Source organism: Aythya marila (genome assembly GCF_965140915.1).
Source record: "Aythya marila genome assembly, chromosome: 2".
NCBI classification, from domain to species: Eukaryota; Metazoa; Chordata; class Aves; order Anseriformes; family Anatidae; genus Aythya; species Aythya marila.
The window spans coordinates 107245162-107271004 of NC_139043.1; the positions used below are offsets into that span (position 1 = coordinate 107245162).

The following is a 25843-nucleotide window of genomic DNA, read 5'->3' on the forward strand; positions in this document are numbered from 1 at the left end:
TTTGCCTCAGGACAGGGGTCTGTAAGGGACCTCGGGGCATGATGCAGCCCTGACTGCGAGGATAGAAATCCAAGCAAAAAATACGAGGGAACTTTTTTAAAAATTGTGATCAGAGTGAGCTGAGTGGAGTTTCTACTTAGTGTTTTTATTAATGTAAGCATCGCCCTTGTTTATACAGAACTCTTCCTCTGTGTGGTCGCTCATTCCTTGTCCTGCCGCCAGCTGCACTTTCAAAGCAGAAGTCTGTGCTTCTCGCCTCCTGGGAGGGTAGCTAAGGATCTCCTCTCTCCTGTGCATGCAGAAGGCTATGCTGTCATGCAGAGGCAGAGCTGAGTTGCATGCGATTTTGTTTGTTTGTTTGTGTGTTTCATACAATATTGGTTTGCAGCAGTATTTTATAAGGCCTTTCTGTTACCCTTTTCAGCCAGTGGGTGCCCTAGGCCGCAGTGCAAGCAATTTCTTTGCCACTCAAGTCTGGTGTTTCACTGACACTGCTGCATAGCTCCAAAAAAACCCTCCAAGAAATCAGCTGAACACCCACAGATCTGTGGCCTCATGATATCATGGCTTTTCCTCTCTCAGCCTACCTTTGCAATTGTTTCTTATAGCTAAACTTCAACACACTCACACACACACATATATATAAATTCAACTAGCAATCTGGCAACTACCCACTCAGCTATTTTAAGCTTCTGTAAGGATTCATTATTATTTTTAGTCAGCCTACGATTTGAGCCTGCAATCCTCCTTGCCTGTTACCTGCTGCTCCAGCCCCAGGGATGTAAGATGCTGAACATCCTTCCATCTTTATGAGTGAAATGAGCTTGATACGACCTGCCTGCACACCTGCATGACCTCAGTCACTCTAGGACAGGATTCATTGCATCCGAGGCAAGTGGGATGGGATGTACTCCGCACAGTTCAGGGGGAACAGTGGAGGAACTGAGGCACAGGCAAGTGTCTTGCCCAGAATCACACAAAGAGACACCTACACAACTAGTTTCTTGGATCTCAAACAAATACTCTGAATAGGAGAGAACTTACAGAACTGGACTCATGGTCCTGTATTCCTTAGACTCAGTACGAGTACCAGAACAGCTCTGGGAGATGCTGCAGTTACTTGCAGGGGAAGGCATTTATAGAAGTGCTGCTTTTTCCAAAGGAGATGGGATCCAACAGCCTCTGTCTCTTCCACAGCATCCTGGGCCGTCGGTTTAGAGCTTACACCGGTGGCAGTTTTGTTTCCCTATGTGGTAGAAGGGGTACAAGTGAAACTCTTCCTCTTGAAAGCCTTTTGTAATTAATACATGCTTTGAAGAAGGGATCAGCATCCAGAAACAGACAAGTGTGAGATGAAACATGGCCATGCAACTAGACAGAGAGTGGCCACCTAGACCTGGGTGCCAAGTGAGTGGTTCAACACTGATACATCAGGCTCGCAGGGAAAGGGTTACTTCTCTCAGCATCACCTGCAGAAAGGGTCCCAGTCGTTCTGCTACTGGTATTTTGCTGTATTGAGTCAGGAAATCCTAGTGTGCTTTGCAGTTGCTTGTGCTACCAGTGCTCAAAAGAGCCATGGAAGAAATTGCCAACAGCTCTGTTGGCTTCTACAGAGAGCTCACCAGCAACGCGCAGCTCTGCTGGTGAGATGTGCTGGGGGTGCTGTTGTGAAACAGAAGGTAACAAATGTGCAGGCTGTGCATTGTCACAAAATATTGCAGGTTTTATTCTTGGAAACTCTGAACACATAAGGTGCTAAGAGCAGGAAGTGTGAAAATGACCACTGAGAGCACTCTGGATGGGTGGTTGATACCAACTGCATGTTTCAGCATCTATTTCTTTCATAATTTTTGTGTTATCTGCACTGATGTGTTTTAATCTTTGGGGAAACAAATGTCATTTAACAGAAACATAAGCACTGGTGAGTATCAAAGCACTGTGGATACCACTGGTGCATGCACATCTGTGTGCTCAGCAAATCAGACCAGAGAAAGGTGCTGTGCTGGCCTGAACACTCTGTGGGATCTGTAGGCCTAGCAAGAGGGAAAGATAGTGCTCATGGGGCCTGAATGTAAGGCTTCTCATTAATCCTGAGAGATTCCCCACTCCTGGTTGTCCTCTTTTGTACATCTGGTCTTGATTTTGTCATAATTTCTACATATGTTTGGCTTTAAAATATCAGATAAAGTACAGGCATCACAGTTCTTGGAGTCTCAGCACAGGACTAAGTTTTTGCAGTGTGGAAGGCTGCAACAACTGTGCATTGCTGAGAAGTGGAACTGATCAGAACATTTCAGGGTGATTTTGTTGAAGCTTAGGCTGAAAGAAAAGATTTTTGCCTAGCTCTGCTTATTAGATATTTCTTTGTATTCCCCTCTCTCGATTTTGTCATTCTTACTTGGAGATTTTTATCTGAGATTTCAATCTTTTAGTCACTTCCTTATTGACTATGCTCTTGATCCAGGAGCCAAATCTCATATACTTAGCATGTTACTGAAGATTAAAAATAGCTTATTTTTAATATATTTCTGGGCAGAAATTGGCTCCTGTGCCATGCGGCTCTACCCTGAGCACGCAGCTTGCAGGGGGGCAGTCCCATGGGCTCGGGGCTGCCAGCATCCACTCTTGTCCTCACTTCAGCTCTGTTGGATGGAGCCTTCGGATATTGTTCCCCAGGAAATTGGTCAGCAGCCTTCACCTCACCAAAGTCCAGGAGTGTAACACGGTCCTGAGAAAAGGTTCATCAAAAACTCACAAAGAGGCATCTTAAATGTAAAAAGGGTCATTTGTATGGTAATGCCTTCCAGCATGGGAGAGGAGCATGGGGGAAGGTCAGCATTTCAGGTCGCTGATGAGGCTCACTTCTTTTTCTTCTTTTGTAATAACCACCAATATTGCTTCCATAATGAAACCAAGATGGATGCTCATGCCTTAATGATTTTAAGGGGAAAGCATCAAATGCTCTTGCCTGGGGTTGAGAAACACATTGCTTTGCTGTCAGTAATTAATTTTGTGTGCCAATTGTAAACATGTTTGCACTTTGTGACATTTCCTCAATGAAGAAAAAAGCATCTGCATGTCACCTCCTTTATGGCGTCCATGTGGTTCCAGTTACTCAATCTGTTTTGTCTTCTGCTTCTGTGGAAGTTAGTAGGTGTCATGGTAAGGAAATCTTCTTGTATTTCCGGTCTAAAGGCAACTGGGCACCGTGTCCAAACTGAAATGCTCTCACAGGTCATTTTGGAGACAAGCCACTTCCCCAGCAGTGGGGGTTACTTTCTGCTCAGAGGTCCCCTGCCCTTCCAGCAAACCCTGCCCATGTCCCTCCTGATGTGAACTCCTCCAGGGAGGTGGCTGCAGTTTGCCTTGTGCAAGATCTACAGTCACAGCTAATGAGAACTAATGCCGACAGCTAGCAGGAAACTGTGTACATAGAGATTATGCTTTAATCTGCAGGTCTTTGTTTGTGATTTTGCAGAGGACCTACTTTTCTTTAAGCTTGGATAATGGGGTGTTTGATTTATTTTTTTTTTTTTTTAATGGCTGTTTTTTTTTTCAACAATAACTCCCTACTGAAAACTGAAAACTAAGCAACTGAACTTTATTTGCTACCACTGTCTGCTAGCAAATACTTGGGCCTCGTGTGCTGATCTGTTTGCTAAAGTGATCGTTTTGGGGGAATTCTGTTCACTTCCAAGATTAACTTTCCTGTTCTAAAGGAGCCTGCTTTTCCCTGGGAGCAGGAGGTGTGACAACAAGGGTGCTTCTCAGAGTAAATATGACAGCTGAGATGTTTGACTTGACTTTCCCATTTAATTTTTCATTCCTGCTTGAACAGACTTTAAAAGGACGGGGTTTATATCAACTACTCACAGCCACAGAGTTACATGTCTGGAAGTGCAACGCAAGCTGATGGGCTGGGTTAGAAGAGCTGCTGCTGCCTCTGAGTTCCCTGCTGGCTTACGGGGAAAAGGGAAGAGATTGATAGCCATGCCTCAAGTGGCTAGCATTACTTCACCTGTTTTCATCAAACTGTCTTATTATGCTATGCTTTTTATTTTGTATGCCATCCTTAAATCAAGATGCCAAACAATTGCTGTGCTGCATAGATTTCAGATATCTTGCTGATGTGCTAACAAAGTTCATAGTAAGTCATCTTTCCTTCAAAGATAGACCTTGGCACCCTCCTTCTTCCTAATCCTTGAGTTGTTTCACCAGTTTTGGGGGGAGTAGCTCAGGAATATCCCACCAGTCTGTGCAGCTTAGGCTGGAGGGGCAATTATAATGATGAAATCCAGAGGGTGAGGAGAAATCTTTTGGTGTAATTTGAAATACATGCTTGCTCCCCAGCAGAAACACTCCAAAACAGCCTGCTTGGGAAAAAGGAAAGGGATGAGCCAAAGCAGATCTGCACTGGATAAAAACCATTGCTCTGCATCTCGTGGAGAATGGGAAGGGGACTGTGTGAGATGAAGGATGTCGTTTGCCAGCATCTTCTCTTGTGTCTCAGAAGCACAAAGTCAGCCATTTGGTTTGTGCTGCATACAGCTGTTTGTGTTGGGTTAGCAAGGAGATCATGCTGTTCTCTGCTCCTTCCAAGGATTTTTCTGATTTGCAGTTCTCTTGCAATGAAATAGCTAGAGAAAAGATAGAGGGTGTTCTTCAAAAATTGATCTATTGAGTCAGAATTATTACTTTTAAGAAAAAAAAAAAAAGAAAAAAAAAAAAGAGGTCAAAACACCTCCACTCCTTCAGTTTCCCCAAAGAACAGTCTTTGATGGGCCATTTAACAAAATAATCCTCTATTGACTAAAACACCACCTGGCTTGAGGCAGTCACTGTCTGCTCCAGAATAGCAAATGCTGAAGCATGGATATCCTGCTTATACAACATCCTGTGCCTGGCTGCACTACTCTGGCCAGCAGGTAAAACAGGTTTGAATGTTCACTCTTGCAACAGGAGGACCTAAAATGGTGTATGGAATGGGGAAATGCTAGCAGACGACGATCAGTTCTCACTACTTGTTCCTAAACACTTAGAAGTTTTGCTGGACTGAGTTAAAAAGTAAACTTGCAGAAACATTTTGGGAGGTAAAAACCAGGCCCAATGCCATTTAACTAATTCTCCCAGTAAGACAGTGTGTTATAGTCCTCTCTATTCCTTGGGTTATACCCAAAGAGTTTGTGTATTGAGAACTAGGTATTAAGGTTGAAATGGAAGTCTCTTCATATTGGTATGCTGTGTACAAGAGAATTTACTTTGGTGCAGCCATGTTGCGTTAAACCAGGAGCTAAAGTACATGGAGATACTGGGAACATGATGCGTATGCACCAAAAGTCTGATTGTTACAAGTTAATGAAAACACATTGAGTCTGTGCTAGGATGACTATGATTAGAAGCACAGTGCTGTTAACCTGCAGTAAAATCATGTTTGAGAAGTGGGGATGTCTCCTTGGCTGATTACATGACCCTCTGAAGTCTGATAATTGCTGGTTTCTTCTACCACCTCTGGTTGCCTTGGCTCTGGGGGATACTTTGAAACTGTGAACAGGGAAAGGTCCCTATCTTCCTTTGGGGAGCAGCATCTTTCCTGCCTGAGAGGGTGGCGTGCGCATGGGACTTGGCTTTCAGCAAAATGGTGTGAAAGCTTTGACAGTTTATTTGTGTCACATTTAGTTGATATAATTGGGATTTGTCTTCTGGGAAATACACCTCTTGGTATATCTAGAAACAGCAGTGCTTGGTCCTGGGATATTCCTACCTGGATTAGAAAAATTTGTCATATATTATACTTGACTGAGTTGAGTTTGGTTCCTGTATTGTAACTGGATATTATTCATATGTCTGATCTGACTTTCTGCTGGCTTTCTGCTACCTCATAGGAAGAAGTAAAAAAAGTTTTTGTCTTTTTATAAAGATGTGTAAATGAATATTATTCTAGAGTTATTTGAATGTGTGCAATTGATATAACTTTACTTGCATCTATACACAGAGGCCTCCAGAGAGGGCTGGACAAGGTGCAGTAAACACTTGTACTGAGTAGTAATCTTCTGTGTTTTATGCTTTGAATAGAAAGATAGACTAGATCTCATCTAACTCTTTCAAGTCTGTGATACAGGCAGTGATGTCTGCTTCTGTATATCTCTGACACCTCCCCAATTCCACTGCTGCATAATACTGCATTGCAGAAAAGCAGTAATGGTATGGCAAAACTGAGGGATGATTGCAAATGACAATAACCACATTTCCATTGATTGATGAAAGAAAAAAAAATAAAACAACAAACATTGCTGTTGTTTTCAGAGTAGGTTGAAGCTTACTCATAAGAGAAGTAATAAGAAAGTTCTTTCATTAAGATGGTGATGCTGCAATTGTGAATTCTAGTTTATGGATCCCAGTTTACAGCTGCATTAATCATTCAGAAGCGATCTCTATCTTGTTCCAAATGTGCATCTGGCTTCAAAATAAAGGTGGGTGCAGATCTGCAGTGCAATATTCATAGATGCAGATTTATATGACAAATGACTGGCCCTGCCAAGATAATGGGGAATATCACCTTTTGTTACTATGCTACATCAAAACCCTTAGATGAAATATCTCCCATTATATACATTTCTTGATAAAGATTATTTTTCATTTTTCAGATCCTGACTAATAATGGCAATGAATGGTGATATAATACCAAAAAAAGAGCAGTATTTGACATGATTGAGGTGGATGTATGACTAAGCATTTTATGTGCCAGAATTTTCACTCAGGTTTGTGGAGGAAACCCATGTAGAGGATTGCCTTCTAGAAGATTTAGCATGTCTTTTATATTCAGGGAGTCTTCCAAAGGAAAGGTTGTTAAGGAATAATTAGATGGAAGTCACGCACTTGATTCAGAAATGTTGCTCTGTTGGACTGCTATGGGCTGGAATCTCTGCCCCATTTGTTCCCTACTTACTGTGGGTGCTGCAGTGCAGCACGGGGTGCCATATATCATAAAATCCCCAATCAGGAACTCTGAATGCAGCATGACAAGGACCTGAAGAGCTTGTAGAGGACATGTAGTGTCCTTTTCAGGTGTTTCACTCTTTGAAGGCAGGAAAATTCTCCCTTGTGTGAGAGAGATGTGCTGGTTGGGAAGCCATCTTATTTAAACTATGTTTTTTGTCAAAAAAAAAATCTTTTCCACTGAAAACTTTAGGCAGCCACGTCCGTGCTTTAGGGTGCTTTGATCCAACACATGCTGCCAAGATGTACTCATTCCCACAGAAGACTCTGCTCTCCTTCCTGCAGCTCCTGATCTGCCTGGCTCAAACCTAGTTTGGATATTGCTATAGTCATTGTGAGCTCCTGGAGTAAATGTGGCCAAAAGCACACAATACAGGCAGAATGTGAATTCCAGCTTTTAATTTCCTTTCTATTTCCTGAATTCCCATCATTTCATATCAGTGTTTCAGCTCTTTTTATTAGAGTTTGACAGAAAAAGTCAATAGGATCCTGCAGCATATTTGATTCTTATTTTCCTTATCCCCAGATGCCAGATGCAAACCAACAAGGGGAAATAAAAGCAATAGAGTGGGTCACTAAAATGGATGAATTTAAACCTTCATGGAGTCAACTCCTCCAGATGATATTCTTTGGAGGGCTTTTCTATTATTATTTGTTTAAAAAATGACACAGTGAGTTCAGTCTAGAAAGTTGTATTGTAATGTTGATACTGCTCCTTGACATACTCAGAGTTCAGGTTGAACTTGTTATTCAGGGTGTCATTAAATATATTTGCTACAGGACCCTGACACACATTCTGCACCTGTATTCCCTTAAGTTTAAAGGAATAGCTTGTTCCTAAAAAAAAATAAAATATGTAAAACGACTGTAATGTCTGCATGAGGAAGGCAGCCAACTTTTAGTAGGAAATGTGAATGGACTTTTTTAAAAATGTGTGGCTTCCAATGAAACTGGAAATTTGGTTCAGCATTTGTGCTCTCCACATGCTGCACTTGGCAGCACCATTAAAACCCCAGACGTACAGAACATGCATTTCTTTGCTGCTCCGCACACACTGATATTTCTTTATGTTGTTTGCTGAGCAGAGAAGGCAGAAAAAAAAATCAATAAAATGTTTTATAAAGTGTGTAACATTTTCTATAAAATGAGTATGCTGAATCAACTGTTATTCCATCCTTTATGCTACTGGGTAACTCTGTTGGGAATTAAAAACCAGAAGCAAGTATTGAATGTTTGTGATTTCCTTGCAGGCCTTAGCACTGCTAGGAATTGGTGTGACAACCAACAGGGTAAATGTATGTGTATGCGTTGTGGGCTTTTTCCTAATTACTATTTAATTAATGCAACAAACACCTAGCCTTTGGAGCTAGTGCCAAAACTCCTTTGCATTTCTCACTAGAATTAAATACTACAGCTGAAAATTACCCAATATCTATTACAGCCACTGCCTACAAAGGCTGCCTCCTTCACCTGCTCTCCCTGGTTCCTTTCTTCTCACACCTGATTTCTGTGAACAACCTGGAAATACAAGATTTTTTTTTTAATTAAGAGAGTAGCTGCTAACATTATATCCCCTCAGCTGTGAGAAACATGAAAGCATGCAGCTGTGATCGTCAGTGCCCACACCAGAGGTAGAGAAGCAAGGCACAAGAAGTCTGTGCTGCTCAGCATGGAGCAAAGTGCTGCCACATCCATGACTAGAGGCTCCCAGGAGCATCCCTGCAGAACAACATGGCCTGGACAACGTGGTCTGGACAGAGCTGCAGGGCTGCTGATATCCCCCAGTAACCCAAGGGTTACTAGCAGATCTGATTTTTCCTCTGTGGCTGTGGTGCTCAGGTTGTGCTCAGCACAGCACCCCTTCCTGTGGCTGTATGAGCAAGCGGTTGTACGAATTATGAAGTTCCTGGCTCCTGTTGTTGTGTCTAATCTATTTGTGCTGCATTAGCTCAACTGCAGAGACCAAATCCACAGAAGGTTAGTCTATTACCAAGTTGTACTTCATCCTCTTAAGCCTGTCAGGGTGCCTGTACACCATTTGCTTGAGAATCAGGTCTCTTGAAGACCCCACAGAAATGTAACCTGGCCAGCTCATCCCATACTTACTGCTCACAGCAGATGCAGCAATGAGATTTCATAGTCTGATCTCCACGTCGCCCCAGGGGAAATTTGGCTTCTCCACCAAGCTTTGCTCAGGTGAGACTGGCACATAGGCAGCGCCATGCTTGGACAGACACGCTTGGCTGTGCCTGCGCCTTTAGCTGTGGTGCTGTGCATCTTGGTGGGATGGAGTGGTGGAGAAGAAACACATTTCCCCTGAGGCCAGCTCTGCTGTGCAGGCAGTAACCTCTGGAGAAGAGGAGCCAGAAGGAAGATGCCGTGCTGTGCCCCTGTCAGGGTGCAGTGAGGGCTGGCTGCTCCCTGCAGTGCTCCTGGATGTTATATATGCAGCTGTGTTATAAGGCTGCACGTAACCTTTCCTTTCCCCCAAGGAAACTCCTTGTCAGCATCAGTATTAAGTCATCGCCATCGGCTACACCTAAACACTTTTCACATTAAATATTTTAATGAGTCCAAAGACCAGAACTAATTTATATCATAACCGTATCAAAATATACCATAAGCAGCCAGGTGCCAACAGACCAACCTTTCAGAATAGCAGTCTCCAGCCTGAAGTAAATGTTTTCTTACTGCATCCATCTTCTTGCCAGCTCTTGACACTAAATCGACAGAGCCAAGCAACGCGAATTAACAAATTCTCGTTCCTCTGCAGCAACTGGAAACAACATGATTGCATTAGCATAGTTCCTCTGCTGCCAGTTTCTCATGCCAAGCCCTGCTATCAACACATTTCATTGTACTTCTTGCTGTCAGCTGTTCTCTATCAGTAGATAAGGCACTTAATTTGCAGAAGGGGGTGAACATCTATTAGGAAGTGTTTGTATCACCCATCAGTATAGCTCTGCTTTACAAAGTAAAGGCAAGTCCTGAATATTGGCTTCACTTGTTAGTTTGTGTAATCTTTTTCTTCTTTTCACCATAACATCTGAGAACCACATTAAGTGTTTAATGTATTTATCCACACAATTCTCCTGCGAATAGAGGGAATACCATTATCCATACTACAGACCCGTTAAATTAATGTGAGGCCTGAACTGACTGAACAACTTAGCCAAGCTCCGGGCAGGAAATTTGTAACACAGCTAGAAATTGAACCCTGACTCTTATCCAAGTGCATCTTTTCTATCAGGCCATCTCTCATCTGAACAGGTCTCTGGGAGAAAGAACGATTTCCTGTAGCAAAATCGCTGTTGTATTCATTTATGCTGTCTCAAAATGGGAATAGCTGCTTGTTCACAAAGGCAAGCAGATCCCAAAGCTGCTCAGTACTGAGTGTGCTGAAGTATGGCTAAGACAGTCCAGCCCCCAGGGCATCTGCAGTCCCTGCTTGTGGACACGGAGGTTAGGCGACCAGAGGAGGTTGAGTGGGCTCCCAAAGGAGCCTAAATCCTGAAATGATCTTGAGGCAGTCAGGGAGGCAATTATCTGGCAGAGCTGCCAGATCAGTCTGTGTGAGCATTACCTAAAGGCTTCACTACAAAGACAGCCTTATTTGCTTAGGTGAAAGCCGCTGTCCTTGTCCTGCAATGGAAGAGCCATTTTCACTTTGCCTTTCCCTTGTGTGGTTCAACATCCAGGTAAGGGACAGGAATTTCTAAATACACTCCAATGAGGCCTTGCCCTCAAACACACTGACTTTTTTTTTCTTCTGTGTAACTGAGTTCATCCAGACCTGGGTCAGGTATAGCCCTTATAGTAACTCACAAGTGTAATCCGATTCTTTTAATATTGGTAACATCCTTGAACATTGTTTCATCCAAATACTCATGCGACCTTTCATTTAAATGGAGTAATGAAAATAATTTGCATTTATTGAACCACACAGAAGGGACACTGTACAAATGTTTTGATATCAGTTGCCAGCAGCTCTTGTAGCAGCTCTTGTAATATGTTAATTTGGGAGACTTCAGGTCCTGTTATTTTTCCCTTGCAGTGCCACAACAAAGTGATATTTAAACAGCCCCTACAAAGCTAGTGCCTTGAGTTATTGCCAAAGTGACAGCTGCAGGCAGGGAAGGGTGAATGAAACCTTGTCTGTCACTGATGGACAAAGAGCTCCAGAATAAGGCTCTGCAAAATGCATCAAGAATGAGAAAATCTTTTTCTCTCTCCCCTCCAAACTAGTCTGATTGGTTTCTTCAGCTGTCATGTCCATGATTTCTAAGCATAAGCTTGTATGCAGTTCTGTAATTTTCTTTGTTTCATGTTGTGCTATAGGGCTGCCCCGAGACCTTTGATCCCTTTTGATCCCCAGTATTGGTCACTGTGGGTAATGTGGGGCAGAAATTGCTAGGACAGTTTGTCAGAAGTCGTTTTAAAAAATCATGAAGGAGTAGAAACACTGTTGATCTTTATCGTTTAGTCTTCTATCATTTACTCTATTATTTAGAACATTCCTCTCATGTGCTTAATTAAACACAGGCATTGCTGTTTTGTTTTCAGTGCCTGTTTGCTCTCATGCTGAGAGTGTTGGCCTCTGTGAATTGGTCCAGCATTTGATAATATTTGATGATATTTCAGCATCAGGAAGTGTTGAAAGCATGTTAGTTATACAAAACACTCCTGTAACAATTTACCGTGGGATTCCTTTTTTTTTTTTTTTTTTCTTAAAAAGATGTTCCTACTTGGTGCTCCCAACTTGCATTAGCCTTGTAACCCTTGTGGGCTACAAAGAGAAGTTAGAAGTGTGATTAAATTTCAAGCAGATGAAAGTGAAAAGTTTATTTTTAATAAAAGGTACTCAAGACCTGGGCCATATTCAATCTTCAAGACACTTCACGGATCCCAGACAATAAGGTAGCAAACTCACCAAGTCAGACAAATGAATAGACTATGGATTTTGATGATTGATGAGGTGTTAGTCTCAAAATTCAGAGACAATTCCTTCTTTTATGACCCCTTATCTCCCATAACCAGATAACTAATACTCTTAGAGGTATTGCTGCAAGGCCAATTTTGTAACATATAAGACAAAAGGAATAACGTGGGTTACAGAAGCTCAGCTAACATAGAAGGAGTTAGTGTGCCTGACAAACGTGCTGGCCTTCTACGGTGGTGTTACTGCACTGCTGGATAGGGGAAGAGCAGCTGACATCACCTACCTGGACTTGTGCAAAGCATTTGACACTGTTCCCAGTGATATCCTTGTCTCTAAATTGGAGCAACATGCATTTGATGGATGGATGACTCAGTGGGTCAGGAATTGGCTGGATGGTCGCACTCGGAGAGTTGTGGTTAATGGTTCAATGTCCAGGTGGAGATCAGTAACTAGTGGTGTTCCTCAGGGGGCAGTGTTGGGACCGGTGCTGTTTAACATCTTTGTTGGTCACATGGACAGTGAAAATTGAGGGCACCTTCAGCAAGTTTGCCAGTTACACCACGCTGTGTGTGCAGTTAGCAGGCTGGAGGGCAGGGATGCCATACTGAGGGAGCTGGGCGGGCTTGAGAGGTGGGCCTGTGTGAGCCTCACAAGGTTCAACAAGGCCAAGTGCAAGGTCCTGCACCTGGGCTGGGGCAAACCCAAGCACAAATACAGACTGGGTGGAGAAGGGACTGAGAGCAGCCTTGATGAATATTAATTATATTATCCTATATTATATCATATCATATCATATTATATTTTATAATTGTACTATATCTGTGTATGTATGTACAATAATTATTATTTATAATTTCAGCCCAGAAAGCCAACCATATCCCAGGCTGCATCAAAAGAAGTGTGGCTGACAGGTCAAGGGAGGTGATTCTTCCCCTCTGCTCTGTTCTCCTGAGACCCCACCTGGAGCACTGTGCTCAGCTCTGGAACCCCCAACATAAGGGCATGGGCCTGTTGGAGTGAGCCAAGAGGACCACAAGGATGATCAGAGGGATGGAGCACCTCTCCTGTGAAGACAGGTTGAGGGAGTTGGAGTTGTTCAGCTCAGAGAAGGGAAGGCTTCAGGGAGACCCAACAGCAACCTTCCAGCACCTAAAGGGGGCCTAGAGGAGGGCTGGAGAGAGCCCTTGTCAGGGAGTGTAGTGATAGGACAAGGAGGAATGGCTTTAAACTAGAAGAGTGGAGACTCAGGTTAGACATTAGGAAGAAGTTCTTTACTCAGAGGGTGGCGAGTCACTGGCACAGGCTGCCCAGAGAAGCTGTGGATGCCCCATCCCTCAAGGTGCTCAAGGCCAGGCTGGATGGGGCTTTGGGCAACCTGGGCTGGTGGGAGGTGTCCCTGCCCATGGCAGGGGGGGTTGGAACTGGGTGGGCTTTAAGGTCCCTTCCAACCCAAACCATCCTGTGATTTTACTATCTGAGCAAAGTGGTACAAAATTTCTTTGCTGTCTCCAAGCTGATTGTATTACCCCTGGAAACTGGGGAAAGAAATGATGAAAGGATGCATTTGGAGAAGGAATGATGAAAGACTGGAAGAGGAAACTTCAAGACCAAACTGGGATGCAGAATGAGTGTAGCATTCAGCAGGGCAAATGGCAAGGACTCAGAAATGCTACAGCTATGCAGAGCTAGTAATGACATAAAGACAGTAAAGACATCTAATACCACCTGTAGGGCTCTTTAAGTCATCAGTTGGAAAGTGTGAAGGATAGGAAACTGCTGGGGACAGCTTATTCATCAGAAAGTTCAGGAACACCCCCTTCTCTCAAAAGGCCTATGGGTTCCTTTCATAGCTTCCCAAAAGGTCTAGCAATGTCCTGTTTTGTCTAACATACTGCTCTGAATATAGTCTTCAGTCATACCAGCCCTCTTTGCCAGTGGTGAACAGTCTTCACATTCTCTAAATTCTTTGAGTACCTCATGTTTAAGTCTACATATTCATATTTTTTGAATATTAATTTCCTTTGCCTGAAAATATGCTAGTCTCACACTTATTGATTTAAGTCACATTAAAGCCTGCTGTATAATAAACCACTTCTACTTTTTTGTATCTTTCTGATCTCTTGAGCAGCGTAAACTAGCTTGGACTTTAAGGTCCGTGCTTCAGCTCAACAACTGCTATCAGTACTAAATCATGCTAATAAAGGAGAACAGTGATATTTTAGTTAATTCCTAGTGAAAAGAAGTAGCTCTTCCAGAGCTATGAACAGGTCTGTTACCACGTTTAAGCATTCTGTATAAGTCCTTACACCCATGGGAAGATAGACCATTTGTTGTGCTTCATACTTAAGAAGATTTTTTAATATTTTTTTTAATGGTTTGAATAACTTGTGTTCAGTTTATGAAAGGCAGGCAATGATTCCTATTCTACATTCTTTCTTTTCATGTCTGGGTGTGTCTGTACTGGTCAACTTCACCGTGTGCTAATTCCCTCTACTCAAGCCTTGAGGCCAACATTTTGCTTCACATTCTCTCTAGCTACACTTGCTAAAACACCCTGCACATTCCACCTTCACTGAGGTGTTACATAAAGTGGCTTCCAGCAAAAGGAACTTAACTTGCTAAGTGTAGGCAGAACTCTTAAGTGAATGCACAACCTAAACTTTTTTCTTGTACTTTAGAGGACTGTAAATACACTCAAGAATGGTTAACTTACTAAAGTATGGTCATTGTAAGAAGCTGCTGACGACCTAAAGCTGCAAGGTATGATTAATATAGATGGCACCAAAGAGCCAAACTTTAAAACTGCTAGAGCTGGGATGAAATTTACAGGAAAGAGTATGTGACATGGCTTTCAGGACTAGTAACAAGAATACTGCTACTGTCTGTGAATTCAGTAATTTGAAAGACAGTTAAGCCTCCAGGTGTGTTTAACTACAGGCTAGCTACTGAGCATCCATTTAATGGATCAGAAAAAGGTAAGGTTTGATCCTTCCATGTATTAAGCAGGTTTCTGGTATGATCTCAGATGAAATAGTATGTACAGTCTGATCATCTCTGTTCAAGAAAGATGGACTACCAAAGATGCTGAGGAGAACCTGTCTAATAAGCAGTGGCTTATTTACATTTGGTGCACTTACAAAAGGCAATGACATCCTCTTTTCCCCATTCTGTGTGTTGGGCTACATGCCAGAGAAAGAAAGCAATAATTTAAGCTTAGTAAATCCTACTGGTTGGAAATTAAAATACATTTTTTCTACTAGTATTAATGTATTGAATAGGAGTGAATAAGGGCAGAAAGACACAAGTTTTACAGTGAAAGTTGATTTCTTTATGTAAGGAGATACAGGAAACTGTTGCCCATGGTAGCAGAGAGGTAGCAGACTGCTAAACTAGAATTCACCTTTGTTTTCCAACTCTTATTGACTAACAGCATGTACCTTTATTTCCCAGCTCTTACTTACTACTACAAACATACTAAAATTAAATATGCATCATCCATTCCAAAAGACTTTTTTTTAAAAAAAAAGCTTTATTAAACATATGCGTTTTAAAGACTTCTATAAACTTGAAGAAATCCTCTATCACACATAAAAGCTCTTATTTTCAGTACTAAATTAATCATCTATGCAAGTACAACTCAGAAATAGTAGATGAATGGTAACTGAAATGGCCGCTGTTAACTGAAATGATGAGTAGAAAACCATCTCACAAACAACCTAAAGCTGGGGTAACATCTGCATAGTATATGCATTGTTTACACAGAAGGAATAATCCAAACTCTTTCAACTCACAGAAGCTAAGAATTCCGCTCTGCTTTGTAACAGATGGAAAAAACAGAAGTGCTTTCCATGCCTAGAAATCTGTTCTGTTATGACAACTCAGTACTGAAGATAACAGTGACCTATTATCACCCATTTATTTTTCAATAATAAAGCATATACCTTTTGAAGTATATATAAAAAAAAAAAGTTACTGTAAGCACAGAGAAAGCTAAGTAGCTTAGGTAAATTTCCATGTTAATAGAAGCTGTTCTATAGCATTAAACAGCCATCTCCATTTTAATAGGTGGATGAGGATTATAATCTTCAATCTCAAAGTCTTCTGCCTTGAAGTCACAGATGTCGTCAACCTTACGAAGAAATTTGAGTTTGGGGAAAGGTCTTGGCTCCCTTTGAAGCTGAAATAAAAGCATGTCCTTAGTTTATTGTACAAAGGTAATACTTGGAGGCTGAGATTTTATGTTATAAATTCGATCTCATTAATCTCAATTCAGATTACACCATGTAGATTCTCCCCCCTCCCCATGAAGAGTTAAAGGCAAATAATTACAATACAGTTTGGCAGTATCTAATTTAGTATTTTGATTGGAAGCAGCAGTGTCCGAATGCACTGCAAGCAGTTTCAGTTTGTAGAGCAATTCTCATGGATGCAAATTAAATTCCTTCCAGAGGAAACTAAATTGGAAATTCTGACCCAGATGTGCATCCAATGTGCTGCAGTTTCTCATGGGAACATTAGGGCCCAAACCAGTAACTAGTTCTCTGGATGGTTTTGAACCATATGAATGGTGAGGATATTCACTCCGAGCCAAGTCTAATCAAATAAAATTCTAATTGTTTCTACTGCACCAAATTAGATTCTGAAGAAAATATACCCTTATTCAGCCAAATAGTAATAGCGACTAACTAATGTGAATTGATGAGTTAGCCTTTTCTGCTGTACTCCAAAGACATTTTATTTTGTGTTTATCCTATCAGGCAGAATGGTTTTCTAAGGTTTTGTAATGATGAAGTCAAAAGTAAGGTACAGACTCTGGATCTCTAACTTGGTTCTGGAATAGTACATTTCAATCTGGAATGGTACATTGATGTACTTTTCAGTCATGTTTGTATTATGTTTCTGTTTGCAAACAGAGGTGAACATAGGTTAAAGGGCAGTTTATTACGATAATACCCAGTTCTGATACTACAATTATTAGCACAGAAATGTAAGAAAAGCCATACAAATGAGTATCTGCAAAATAGTAATTACAACACCAAGATAACTTTGTATTGGATGAGCATTGTGGAAGATAAAAGGATACAAGAACGCAGAGTAAGTACTTACTTGAATTTTTAGAGGTTCCACATGATTCAGATATATGTGAGCATCTCCTAATGTGTGTATGAACTCTCCAGGCTGAAGAGAAAGGAAAATAGTTCTAATAGTTAGATTTCAAGAAAGCACAACATTACAATGCCTACGGTGTTGATTCTTAGCATCATACAGCTAGCATGGAACTGCAGCTTCTGTACTGGATTACATTATCAAGACATCCTTGCAAACTTCAGAGGACAGTCTCTTCCCAGATGCATGCATGGTTAATAAAAACATAATGAAATTCCCATTAATGTACTAAAAAATATATATCCTTGAAATCTTAATCTTCCTCGGGAAATAGTTAGAGTGACTGAATGGAGTACTACTGATCTGTTCACCCAGTTGGGAACAGGTGTGGCAGTGACATCCAGCTTTCTCTTCCACATCCTCAGCAAGTAGGACTTGCTGAAGTTGTTTCAAACTAGCAACTTTAGTCACTACTGTACAATGTAGTTTGTGGCAATGGAGGTGTCAGTCACAGGCTAATGCATTTATCCAGCATCCAAATGAGTTTTGCAGGCTTGAAAGTTCTGTGATTTAGCAACCCTGGAAAACCTAATTTAACGTAAGTTTTACTGGCTATTTTATCAACCTCTGACCAATGTAGATGAGCCTTTGGATACATCATGCTAAATGCTGTATGTCTGATACTCAGAAATTACACTGCTACAGTACAGAAAGGGCAAGGAATTTTTCCTTGTACTTAGTTACAAAGGAACAGCATGGAGCTGGGACAGGGGAGGGTCAGGCTGGGGGTTAGGGAAAGGTTCTGCACCCAGGTGGCTGGGCACAGGGACGGTACTGAGCCTGCTGGAGTTCAAGAAGTGTTTGGACAACACTCTCAGACACATGGTCTGATTTTTGTGTAACCCTGTGTGGAGCCAGGAGTTGGACTTGATGGTCCTTGAGGGACCCTTCCAACTCAGGATATTTTATGATTAGTTCAGACACCTACCTTGAGTGGTCAAAATTGTCTGTCTTCAGAGGCTTCTCAACTAACGATAAGTAGGGCAAAAAAAATTGAAAACTAAAATTTATCGCTACCCAATACACATGTTTTAAAAATCTATTTAATTTGCAATTTTATACAAACCAAGATATTAAAATACTTATTCAGAGCTCTGTATCACCTAGCATTTCTCCTTGTAATATTTCACAGTGTTCTGGATTTTAAAAGCAAAGATTTGTGGATCTCTCCACAGGAAAAAAAGGAAACCATCAAAGCTGTGAGAGGAAGTGGTGGAGGGGGAAGAGCTACTTTATGGACATAATGTTATTTTTGCTTTTCCTAGTACTTTGGCCTATTTTTAAAAGTATGTCTGTTCTTTTGCTGTGAAGTTTGATTTTACCCTACTTTCTTATTTTACCTTAAGTTCCCTTTCATGTTGCTGGTGGCAGGAGGATCAGGCCCAAATGGCCTTGCTGGTTTAATCTTTAAGTGCTCTAAAGACGAGGGGGGTTCGCTTGTATAAGGCTGTGGACTACTTAAATTATTCTACCGAGCTGCAAAATACAGTTCTGGAATCAGGGTAGTACCCATCTGAGCACATACTGCCACTCTACATAACCATCTACAGTAGGAAAAATAAACAAATAAATAATTAAATAAAGCCACAAAACTGAAATTATAGCAGGAAGTTAGGTGGGCAGAATATCCAAAGTGGAATCTTGACAGCAACTGCTGAGCTGTTGCTTACAAGAAAAGCTGTCGCTTACAACAAAAAAACAAATTCTACAAAATTTAATCACTTGTATGCTGTTATTCCATAACATCAAATGTTCAGTTAAGATTTCTGAGTAGTGGAGAACTGGAACAAGTCAGTTTTCACACATTCAGTTACAGAGACATGGAGGATCTCCTCTGTTTGACCTGAACTTAAGAATTCTTACACTGCTGATCCCAACTGCCAACCTCTTTTACACGTATTTCAGCAAGAATCTGAAAAGTCTGTTCAGTCCAGTTTTTTTGGACATAACACCAGAGTATCAACTTTGTCACTCTTCAAACAATACCAGGTAAAATGATCGATTAGCCTACCTTCAGCCCTGTGACATGGGCAATCATGTATGTGAGCAGTGAATAGCTGGCAATATTGAAAGGCACTCCTAGTCCCATATCTCCAGACCTCTGATAGAGTTGGCAAGACAATTCACCATTTAGAACATAGAACTGGCAAAGAGCATGACAAGGTGGCAAAGCCATCAGAGAAATATCTAGGAATTGCAATACAGGAAGAAAGGGAAAAAAAGTCAAAACAGCATTCGTGTCATAAACGTAGAAAATGCAAAAACTGAACAAGCACTTGGTGAGATATAGTAGACAGCAATATCAAGCTGCACTATCATTCTGTTTTCTCTTGTTTAAAAGCACCTGCTGCCTAAGCAATTAAGACTGGGTCATGACAAGCTGTCTCCTGGGCTGTATGATTAGAAAAATCATAAACAGATATTCCACAGAACAGATTTACGCCATAATGCTGCACAGCAGTTTGGTTTTACTCACCTAGGTGAGCCAATTGATTTCCCTAAAGGAAGGCATTAAGACTAAAATTAAGCGTGTACCCTAAAGCAACTTCCAACAGCTTCATCTTATGCTCTTCTCACTGCAATGTATCTTTACTGCTTGTTGATATAAAACTGAGTGATCAACAATAAACTAATTAACAAACAAAAGATCTTTTGAGTGATTATCTACACTTAAAAGCGAAGATAGTAAATTTACAGCTAGGTAAGTAAAACTTTAACCCACTCCTGGTATCTGAGAGTGTTTAACCTTAAAAATACCAGCAACAGTGCATGGAAACCTCTTTTAGAGACATAAGTGGAAAATGCTGGGGGGATTTTTTTTGTGGGCATGGAACTACTGCTGCTGAAGTAGAATGTACTCTAGCAGCAGCTCTTATTTAGAGGCAGTGCTACAGAGTGAGTAGGCATCTAGACACACGTATATCCAAAGAATATAATTACAACACAAATAATGTTTTTGTTCTATAGTTGCAAGGTTTTAAGTTTATGGTTTAATATATGTCTTAAAAACAGGCATACTGCTTTGGTATACTTTTTTTTTTAACCTTTTTAACGTAACAACTTCTGTCATTGGTAGCCATCTATATCCCTCACTCTAAGCTGCTGAGAAAAACTTTGGAGTAATCGTTCAAAAATTATGAGGCCTGAACATGAGAATTAAGTAGAAAGAGAACCAAGCTGATAACCCCTGACCATTTTTATTGCTCTCAGTGACCTACTTTTTCCTGGTAGTTTTATGAAGAATAAGCAAAGACACCAAGATGGAACTGATTGCTGACACAGTAATTAGAACCTAGGTTATCATACAGTAAGATAACATTCAACTGCATTCCCTTAATGTGCGCTGTTCAGTACCTTTGGGATTCCAAGCACACATAATGATTCTTCTGTCATCTGGATTGGTTTTGATCATATCGATCACATTTTTCAGCTGATCAACTCCTTGGTTGGAATAATCTGAAGAAAGATACCAAATATGATCTAAGTCAGATTCAAATCATGATTTATTTCTAAAGCCCAGCTCACACCCCACTGAAAGGTCATACCCCAATCTCTGAAGATTTTAGTGGAACTTTGAAAATGACTAGATTTATCAGTTTGCACCTTCCAAGTGTAGGCTATTCTTGGTCTTCCTTTGGGTGCTCTAAAGCTTGTGAAATTCTCATGATGGTATTACAGTATGTCCCACAATCTCTTGTGTGCTTCCAGTACCTTTAGCATCCGTTCAAATGGGAACGTTCCTATTTAGAACATTTTCTTCCAGGCATCAACAACTAGACATTTTTTAAGACCAAAGAAGAAATCTGCATGAACACTACATCCCAGAAAACAATGGCAGGAGGGTTTGGAATTTGATGAGCTTTAAGGTCTCTTCCAACCCAAACCATCATTCTATGATTCTATGATCTAGAGCTCACAAGGTCATTTATAAAAACTAAATTTCCATAACATTCAGTGCCAGAAGGGAACTTTCATCTCGTATATTGCAGGATATTATAATTCACCCACTGACCCTTGTGCTGGCTGATCTTAGGCTCAGTATCAATTATACACGAAATTCACTGGAATTAACTTACCAGCAGAATGGATTCCAAAATAAAAGAGTCATTAGTTGTTATTCATTATTCTGACTCATGCCAGTGAATCAGCATGGTTGGTAACTAATTTTTTCTAATAACTCTTATTGCAACACAACACCAAATTATGGTTACAGGGAGAGACCCAAGCTGGCTGGGAAGCAAGGTAGTAATACATAATTAGCATCTCAGGGATTTCTTCTGCCAGCAGCACTGTGCCAGAAGCCTTCTCAAATGGTTTTGTTAGCTCCTGAAGCTAATTACCTATCCATTAGTAGCAAAACATAACAAAATCCATTAGCAACAAAAGTTAAGGGTATTTATGTTGTTCATTTTTGCTACACTATGTTAGGCCTCAGTTCTTTTAAATTCAGTAAAGCAAAAACATTTCTGTAAGTTTTTGCCAATTCACCATTTGGACCACCTGTGTTAACATAAAACTGTACTCTGCCAGTGGTCAACATGCCAACATTAAGTACAACATCTATAACTAATGTCAACTTTGAGAATGCATTGACAAGAAAATGCAGGAAAAATTACAATTAACCATTTTGATATTCTACATGAGTTAAAAAAATCACACCAACCAGACAGGGATATTCTTTTTTTTTTTTTTTTTGATTCATTTTTTATGGCAGTCCTTTTAAGTTTTTGCATGTCCTCTGCTTTGATGATTTAGAAAGAGCCATCCAGACACTTCAGAGTGAGTTTAATGGACCAGTTCCACTGAAAATAGTATCAACAGATATTGCATCACATCATAATTTGTTACAGCTATTCTATCCACAGCATCATCAGCTATGGATACATCCTATATAGTTCCAGCTAAAATGGAAATACTTTTCTGTTCCACAGTCTCCCATGGACATCGTGCACTAACATCAGCTCCTGCCAGCACAAGTGAATTATGGAGTTAGGATCCTGTGTTAGAATTCAGAGTGCAGTCTGTGTCCCACTGCCATCACACTGAGAGAGCTCACGTTTCTGGATTACAATACAGATACCTATCTTTCCATCTGTCAATGCCCATACCAACTCTACATTAAAGTAAAGTAACACACACCTTATGATTCCTCTGTTCTATAAATGCCAAACTACAACATACAATGCTACTTCTTTCAGGATATTTAGATTCAGAAAGCAAAACTCACCCTCTCTGACAGATTATTCATTCGATTTCAGGTCACCCTGTGAACAGTCCTTTTAACAACAGTCCAACAGAAGTGAGGTGTTACAGTCATCCCACTAAGCAATCAAATGCATTTTTATCTGATTACCTGTGTGCATATCTTTGTATTCTGCTCCAAAGTGCCTCCACTGGAAACCATAAACTGGTCCCAAATCCCCCTCCTCTCTGGTACCAAAACCCTGCTTATCCAGGAATTCACGTGATCCATTGGCATCCCAAATCTTCACACCCTTTGCAGAGAGCTCTTTGGCATTTGTCGAACCCTACAAAATACAGACAGTACAAAGTCTACCTCCTAATCCCAGCACAGACGACATGATTCAAAACAGCTGCATTAAGCTTTGACATTCAACAGCGTCTCTCCACTTTTAACATACAGGATAAACAGTCTGATTATTATACTATACTATTATACTAGTGCTGTTCTTGCACTTAGACAGAATAAATCTTACAAGCAACACACTAGACTGAGGTTTGAGATGCTATGCTCCTGTTATTTAACTCGGGATTATTTTAACTGTGAAGACATAAACAGTACAGCCTCAAGGTCACCCGCAGTATATCATTTCACATGCACATCTACAGAGAAAAACATTTTGCTTTCGGATGGATAAAAGTAAACAAAAAAAGGATGGCCTAGACATTGTCTTTCCCAAGCCACCTATAATGAGCTTAAGGTCTTAAAATCCCTCTTGTTAGCGTGACAAAAATTAAAAATGTTACAAAATGACCTAGAGTCATCCAACAAGAGCTGTAGAACAATGAGCTCCTCAACAACTCCAAATCAGCAAACTCACAAATCCAGCATAACAAGTGTTCTGTTTTGGGGAGTATCCAGCCTTTTATCTTTGGGAAAAGGATACTTAAAAAAAAAAAAAAAGTGTGTATTTGAGTCCTGCTGTTTAGCAAATGATTAGGTAGATTTTCACACACCAGTACATTGTCACAACATATCAAGAACCCTTGTACAGCAACATATCATCTACAGAATTTTAGTACTCTAACTACAGTTATTAGCTCTCAGTCAGCTATTAGGTCTCAGTTTTTACTGCTAAAAAGCCTAATGTTTACATCAGTCTTACTGCATCTGTGGTTCCTCACTGCTTGCTTCTATTCAAATCAATACAATCTACCTCAATATTAAAAAGTGGATCATTAAATTGTTTACAAGCTACTTCATATTACTATTTCTTACACAAACACTAATAAGAGAGACTGTATTAGGCTTTGCAACTGCAGAGCATTGCTAAAATAGCACAAGCACTCACTGTATGAGGCCATTTCCCTTGAAACAGAGGAAAAAAAATGATTTGCAACAATGCAATAGTCTTCACTAAAATATACAGTGTCTCGAAGATAATTGTCTTGAGCATGCAGCGTGTTCTGCTGCATGAACAGAAGTACCTGCAGCCATCCCAAATTCCTTAACCTATTCCATACCAGAAAGTTGTTTTGACATTATTTGCAGGCCTGCTACTGATAGAGACATCCAAATACTGAACCTTGATAAACCACAGCAGCTCCTCCAGCACGCCTTTCCAGAACACTCTCTTGGTTGTTAGCAGTGGAAACTGATCTGAAAAAAATAATATACAGATACAAGGTGTCAGAGATGACCACCAATTTGTTAGGGCGAACTGACCTAGGGTTTTCTCCAGAGGACAGCGTCCTCATCTGATGCTCAGGAGTTTGGAGATGAGGTAAGACGCTGGGAAAGGATGTGCAATGCTGTTATTGGGACCGAGGAAGATAAGAGCCTGGCTTTTCTTTTCCTGGAGCAAAGTGCGGCGGCAGGTGGAGGTCGATGGTTTACAGAGGGGGATTTTGCAGAGCGCCACCAGGGACACCATGGGGCAGCATGCGGGGCCACGTAGGCCGTGCATGTAGAAAGCAGAAAGAGGAGGATTCGGATAAACTTTTATAGGATAAACAATCCTACCTCAGAGGAGGCTGAGGGGAAACTTTTAGAGCATACACAAACCTATTTCACCAGTTCTCCCTCCTCTGCCCGCACAGCAGGAAGGTTCCCTCCCCATCTCCCCCCTTTCACCACCGCACCCCGGGGCACTGCCACTCCTCCCTAAAACACAAGAAGCATTGCTGGGGGTGTCCCCGAGTCGTGGCAGCCTGGACGAGGGCGAGGGGGCTGCAGGGCTGCCCCCAAACACCTCCGCAGCCCCCCGGGCAGAGAAGATGGCGCCCGACCCCCAGCACTGCGGGGCGGTTCTGGGGCCGCGGGTCCCGCCTCGGTGCCGACCTCTGAGGCTGTATCGAGCCTGCATGCCGAAGACGGAGATGGTGCCGGTGCCGGTGCGATCGTCCTTGCGGTGCCCATGCTGCAGGATGTGCCGGACCTGCTGCAGGTACTGCAGCTCGCCGGCCATCGGCTCCAGCCCATTAGCAGCCGCGCTCAGCGGCTCCCCCGCCGCAGGCATGGCGGCAGTGGGCAGCCCGGGCTGTCCCCGCCGGCCTGGGGAGCTCCGGCTCCGGCTCGGGCTGTCCCCAGGCCCTCGGCCTCTCGTCCGAGCCCGCCAGAAGTTTTACTTTCCCGCCCAGCAAGGCTGGGAGGAGCAGAGGGAGCAGCGCTTCCCCTTCCTCTTCCCCCCCCTTCCGCGGTGGCTTTCCCCACGGCTCTGCCCGGGGCCCCCTTGCACGCAGCCTGGCAGGCCTTTCCCGAAAACCTAACCGAGCCTGGGCACCAAACTGCCCTGACTTCTCACATGTTCCACCCCACGGGCAAATTAATCCATCTCTGGTCTCTTTGGTAGCAGGACAGAAGGCTTTGGCCTGTGCTGGCAGGCTGCAACACCTCAGGAGGGATGGCTTCGACCTCAATACCCAAAGCCCCGAGTGCAGCTCAGCACCTGCCTCCCTCATCTTCTGTCAGATGCTCCTGCAGCACCATGCCCCATGCACAGGCTCGCCTCCCATGTTACACCCACCCGTGCTTTTACAGCTGGGCTCCTTCTCTGCCATACCTTCTCACCACGGGTAGCACTCGGTGCTGGCTCTTACTGAGTTTCATCTTGTCGATCTGAGCTTCTCTCCCCCATTTTTCAGCGTCGTTTTGCATTCTGACTTGTGCCTTCTGAACTGATTGAAATGATTCCCGATGCAGCATCATCCGAAATTTTTCTAGATAGATTCTGTTCATCAAGCTCTTCCCTGAATATTTCTTCACTAGTATGTCTTAGAGTCTCTTATCTCTCAGACAAAACCCAACTTTCTAAGTACTAGTGTGATTGCACAAGTTATGACTACTAATCTCTCAAGATGAGGATCCTGCAATACAGGCATATATAACGAAGGATGAATGGAGATGGATAAATGGATGAATGGAACAGAGGACTGTTTACTAGAAAGTATTACTTCTCCTTACTGCAGGCAGGAAACTATATCTTCCCTACTATTTAGACAATAAAATTACTATTTTTCTTGTGTCACTTGCATGGTTTTGTACATTTTGAAATGAATCCA

General features: G+C 41.8%; 2 protein-coding genes across 2 annotated transcripts; one reads left to right on the forward strand and one right to left on the reverse strand.

Moving 5' to 3' along the window:
- Window positions 1-4856: 4856 nt before the first annotated feature.
- On the forward strand, window positions 4857-11807 carry ENOSF1 (enolase superfamily member 1; the record flags this gene model as incomplete). The annotated part of the gene is given in 6 exon segments (XM_082755385.1): window positions 4857-4925; window positions 7523-7601; window positions 10618-10694; window positions 11051-11086; window positions 11088-11160; window positions 11539-11807. Coding segments are annotated over 6 exon segments (600 nt in total). The 5' UTR covers window positions 4857-4859.
- A 3531-nt stretch (window positions 11808-15338) lies between these two features.
- On the reverse strand, window positions 15339-24891 carry TYMS (thymidylate synthetase). The gene is made up of 7 exons (XM_082754259.1): window positions 24624-24891; window positions 23869-23942; window positions 22455-22629; window positions 20456-20557; window positions 19113-19288; window positions 17042-17113; window positions 15339-16112 (listed from the first exon to the last, which is right to left on the reverse strand). The coding sequence occupies exons 1-7, from the start codon at window positions 24799-24801 to the stop codon at window positions 15975-15977; spliced, it is 915 nt and encodes a 304-aa protein (XP_082610385.1). The 5' UTR covers window positions 24802-24891; the 3' UTR covers window positions 15339-15974.
- Window positions 24892-25843: the final 952 nt, after the last annotated feature.